Source organism: Gracilinanus agilis, chromosome 2, assembly GCF_016433145.1.
Source record: "Gracilinanus agilis isolate LMUSP501 chromosome 2, AgileGrace, whole genome shotgun sequence".
In the NCBI taxonomy this organism is placed as follows: Eukaryota; Metazoa; Chordata; class Mammalia; order Didelphimorphia; family Didelphidae; genus Gracilinanus; species Gracilinanus agilis.
Genome location: NC_058131.1, coordinates 62,237,089 through 62,241,975, shown reverse-complemented (window position 1 = coordinate 62,241,975; position 4,887 = coordinate 62,237,089). Strand labels below are relative to the sequence as shown.

At 54.1% G+C, this 4,887-nt stretch overlaps 1 protein-coding gene across 1 annotated transcript; it reads right to left on the bottom strand.

The window, feature by feature from the left end:
* Positions 1-45: 45 nt before the first annotated feature.
* ACD (ACD shelterin complex subunit and telomerase recruitment factor) lies at positions 46-3,734 on the bottom strand. The gene is made up of 12 exons (XM_044659422.1): positions 3,615-3,734; positions 3,196-3,329; positions 2,958-3,054; positions 2,790-2,869; positions 2,370-2,414; positions 2,159-2,193; positions 1,911-2,065; positions 1,397-1,478; positions 1,190-1,303; positions 530-984; positions 296-387; positions 46-196 (listed from the first exon to the last, which is right to left on the bottom strand). Exons 1-12 carry the CDS (start codon positions 3,732-3,734, stop codon positions 130-132), a joined length of 1,476 nt encoding a protein of 491 aa, XP_044515357.1. The 3' UTR covers positions 46-129.
* Between the last annotated feature and the right edge of the window lie 1,153 nt (positions 3,735-4,887).

Below are 4,887 nucleotides of genomic sequence, written 5' to 3'. Positions count from 1 at the left end.
CACTGAGTGGGGGGAACGAGCCCATCTTCCCCTCCCACCCCTACCCAAGGAGGAAGGAGGAGTCAAGGCCTGCGGTTCAGCTTTTTATTAACTGCAGGCCCCACAGTAATGGGGACAGTGGAGGAGTTCTCACACCTCCACCAAGTCGGTCTCTAGCAGCACTTGTTTGGCCCAGTCCAGGAGCGATGGGCAAAGACTATAAGAGAGGAGGGATAGAGGCTTGGGTTAGGGGTGACAGGATAGGCACTGAAGATGCCTAGGATGGAAGTGGCAGAGAAGCCTGGTGGGCACTGACCTGGTGGCTACAACCTGGGAACAGAGGTGGGCACAGGGCTCTGGGTAGTTGTACTGGAACGGGGAACCATCCAGGTGTTTCTCTGGAAGAACCTATTGGAAAGAGGTAGGAGAAAGAAAGATCCTCCCCTAATTAAAGGCAAGCGGCCCAAAGCTTTAGCTTCTTCCCTCCCCAGTTCATCCCAGGCCAGAGGGTCTTCCTTTCCCCCACCCAGCCTGAAAGAAGTCCTCTCACCCTGGCTGAGGCTGGGCCTTCTCCAGGGCTGGAGTCCCCTGAAGAAGCACTCTCTGGAACCCAGAGGGTACCTTTGACTCTCTTGCTCACAAACTGCAGACTGGACTTCTTGTTTCCTGGTCTGTCTTTGCTTCCCCTTCCCCTAGCCCTCAATAGGGGCCCCCGGGGCTCCTGGGGGGCACAAGAGCTGGAAGTTTTCCACTCCTCCCTAGGGATACTGACTGTTGCCGGGGGGGAAGCGGGAAGACCTAAAGGGAGCTGGTCCTGGGAGGAAGAGGGTGGATCCTGGGGGAAGGAGGACAGGATACAAGAGGACCCACTGCCCTGAAAGAGCAGAGGTGACAGGTTGATGGGCTCCCTGCATTCCAAAGAGGGGGATTCCTGGTTGTCAGTGAAGTTATCCTTTGGCCGACTGGGGCTTCTCTCAGGAGGGAAGGGCAAACAGTCCAGGGCCTCTGGCAATGACAGGAAAGAGAGAAGGGAGCCAAAACTATCTCCAGGCTCTGGGGAAAGGTGGGAAGATGTGCTAACCCCACCCTTGCCCCATGGCTCCAATCAGATTGCCCTGGGGATACTGTTTTCTCGGATCCCTACAGTGAGGGCTGCTGTCTCCAGAAGACCCCTGAGCCCCTTTTCAGCTGAGCCCCACTCCTTACCTACCTACATAGGAAGAAGAGGAAGAAGAGGATTGTGTCAAGGACAGGGCTGGGAGTAAATGCCAGGGGTCTGTTGGGGTTCTCTCTAAACTCTGAAGCTCAGGGCTGTTTTCAGAAACTGGAGTGAGGGGGAAGAGAAGACAGAGTTAGCAACTGTTGCTGGGGCCCCCCAGCCAGTGTAACCTCCCACTTCCCCACAGGAATCTCTAACCTGCCCTCAGGTTCCGAAGGGTGTCCTCCTCCTCTGCACTAATATGAAGCTTCAGACCTGGGATAGTGAAAACAGCTTCTCCCTGTGACAGAGAGACAGTGACATGAGCATGGGACCTGCCTTTGAAACTTGGAAAAGTGACATGCTCTGGGTTCAAGCCTCTTCTTGTCTGTAAATTAGAGTTTGGACTAAAGATGGTCTCTACAGGCCCTTCCAGCTCTTAATCTTGTTGCATGAGGTTCCTTCACTGCTGAGCTGCCCTCCACCCCCTTCACCCAGTGGGCCAGGCCACTGTTTTTTCTCTTTTCTTTAAACCCTTACCTTCAGTCTTAGAATCAATCGGTTCCAAAGCAGAAGAACAATAAGGGTTAGGCAACTGAGGTTAAATGACTTGGCCAGGATCACACAGCTAGGAAGTGTGTGAAGCCAAATTTGAACCCAGGTCCCCTTTCTCCTCCCTCCCTCCTCCTTCTCTCCCTCCCTCTCCCTCCTCCCCAACCAGTTTCAGACTAACCCAAGCCTTCCTTCGAGAGGCTTCCCATCGAGTAAGGGGCAGAGCACCCCGCTGTGAACCCCCCAGTTCCAGGCAGCTCTGGGCCTGACAGCTTAGCAAACTCTGTCGATCTTCACACATCTCCTCCAGCAACTGAGACAATGTAGAGCTTCTATCTGAGGAAGGATAGATCTGAGTAAGGTAGTGAAGACAAAGATCTCCATCCTTCCTTTAGGCCATCCCCACCCCCACCAGGAACCCTGGGGTACCTATATTAGGGGGGGTCCTCTCCCTTTCCTGGTGCCTGTAGGAACAGAGCAGATGGCTAAGCCTTAGTGGGCCCAAGGACCCCAGGTCCCCACAAAGCTTTCCTTGTACCTTAAAATGAGAGAGGACTCTCCTGGGCCCCAAAGTCTCCATTGCAGGGCCTCCCACCTCCTCACTGCTCCCACATCCTTTCTTTCCCCAGCACCTACTCACTTTTTATACTCTTGAAGTTTTCTCCTCACAGCTGGGTCCCAGTTGCTAAAGTGACAATGAGGACAGTTACTGGGGATTTCCCTTTGCCCCTGAGCAATGAAGGTCAGTGGAGGGAACAGAGAAACTAGGAGGAGAAGGGAAGATTAGGGCCCTGAGGCACAAGGCAGGGATGGGACAGAGGCTTGGACTTGAGGAAGAGGTATAAGGATTGTAGACCTACAAGGCCAGGAGGGGAGGAGAAGGGAGCTCCACCCACCCCAAAAGTGCCTTCAAGCACTCAGATGGAACAATCTGCAGTTGTTTGAAAAAGGAAGGAAGATGCCGGTGAAGGAAATCAACATGGGGGAAGGAAGGTGAAAAATGGTCATCATAAGGAGGGGTCTCGAAGGGAAGAGCTCTGGAAGGGAGGGGACCACTCACCAGCTTGTTACACCCTCCCTGGGGAGCTCCGTGGGCAGCAGGATGAAGCGATCTACCCACAGGCAGAACTCCCCGTTCCCCTGAGGAGGTTGGAAAAGAGTCAGGGAGCCTTCTGACCACCCCTTCCCCAAGGTGCCCAGGCATCCCCCTCCCTCGGCCCCCTCTCACCAGCGAAGTCTCAGCCACCTCTTGAACAGACACTCTGAAGTCCTGCAGCAGAAGTAGCCGGCCCACCGCCCTCCTGAAACCAAAGTGCTTCTCTTCCCTGCAGGAGCCCCCAAGTCACATCACCCCCTGCCCAACCCCCACATGCAACCCACCCCCAGACTCCGTCCCTCCCACCATCCTTGGGAGCCTGAGACCCAACCTCAGACACTCTGTTGCCCACTGCCTCCCAGACCCTCACCAGGCAGCCATGCTCAGGGCCTCAGGGGTCACCAGGCAATGCACACTGTGGGTCCCATCGGTCACCAGCAGGATGGCAGAAGCCTTTCCATCAAGCAGTTCCAGACTCCCTCCAGACTCGGCTTCCTCAATTACCTGCGGGGATCACCGGGGGTCACTATGGCCCCGCCCCCAACGGATGATTCCCGGCCACGCCCTTAGCCAGCCCACGGCTACGCCCCCAGTCCCACGACCAATGGTGCTTCCAGGGCCACGCCCCCCACCCAATAACACTTTTTCTTCTAACAACCCACACGCTATTGGCCATGCCCCTCTCCCGATGGCCCCGCCTCTTTCCTGGAGCTTCCAACTACACCCTTTCCCCTTTAACCCCAGGCTTCACCCTTGGGTGCCCCACGCCCCTCTCCGCAACGTCCTTACCTCCAGCAGCTGCCCGAGCCCCTCTCCCTTCCCCTCCAGCCCCGCGCCTTCCCCAGGCTCCAGCCCGAGGAGCAGATCCCGGATCCAGGGCTGCAAGACAGGTTTCCACGACGTCGCCATGGTCGCCGGTTCAGGCGGCCTGCCCCTAGGGCCAAGGGGAGGGATAAGAGCTATTTCCCGCCGCTCTGACTGACCTCTGTCCCCGGAAGAGGAAGTCGCTGAGGTGGGCTGGGTAGGGAAATACAGACTTCAGACTAAATCCCGCCCCTGAAAGCTGAGACCCGGGCTGGTCGAGTGCGCATGCGCTATCAGGTGTGCGTTTATAAGTGCCCTCGGGTACCCGACGGGGATTGATTAAGGATGTCTGTGTCGAATTACTCACGTTTGTCTCTGCTACCGCTCTGCCTGCGCCTCCTCTCCTCTGACATTACCTGCAACCGGTCTGTCTGCCTCCAGTCTCTCCCCCACTCCAGTCCATCCTCCATTCGACCGCCAACGTGATTTTCCTGAATGCTGTTCTGCTCACTTCACCAGCTCCTAAATAGGCTCCAAGGGCCCCCGTTGCCTCTGAGATCCAATACAAAATGCTTTTTTTCCCGTTCAAAGCCCTTCATCACCTAGCCCCCTCCTACCTCTCCGGGCTTTTTATACTGTACTCCGCGACAGGTACTCGGATCCACCAACACTGGCCTCACAAGACCCCTTCATCCCTCTGCTCAGGGCATTCTCTCTGACTTTCCCTCCATCTCCGGAACGTTCTCTCCTGTGCTGAGTACTGACCTTCCCAGCTTCCTTTTAAGTCCCAACTAAAATTCCACCTTCAACCCTTCTTAATTCTAGTGCCTTCCCTCTTATTTCCTATTTATCCCGTATATACAGTTTGTTTGTATATATTTGTTTGCATAATTTCTCTTCCATCAGATTGTAAACTCCTTGAGAGCAGACTGCCTTTTTTTTTTTAACCCATACCATCCGTCTTAGAATCAATACTGTGTATTGGTTCTAAGACAGAATATCGGTAAGGGCTAGGCAATGGGGGTTAAGTGACTTGCCTAGGATCAGGTAGCTAATAAAATGCTTGAGGCCTGACTCCAGAGATTGTCTTTGACCTCTTTCTGTATCCTCCCCTCCCCCCAGTTCTTAACACAATTCCTGACACATGGGAGGCAGTTAATAAATGTTTATTGGCTGCTTTCTTTAGCTTTTTAAAAATAATTTATATTTTCTTTCCAATTATATGTAAAAATCATTTTTAACATTCATTTTTTAAAAT

Excerpts from the sequence above, each read along its gene's own strand:
- ACD (XM_044659422.1), bottom strand. The coding sequence starts at position 3,734 with ATGGCGACGTCGTGGAAACCTGTCTTGCAGCCCTGGATCCGGGATCTG. Across the intron at positions 3,055-3,195 it reads GCCCTGAGCATGGCTGCCTG|GGAAGAGAAGCACTTTGGTT; the intron begins GTGAGGGTCTGG and ends GGGCTCCTGCAG. Across the intron at positions 1,304-1,396 it reads CCTTCGGAACCTGAGGGCAG|TTTCTGAAAACAGCCCTGAG; the intron begins GTTAGAGATTCC and ends CCCTCACTCCAG.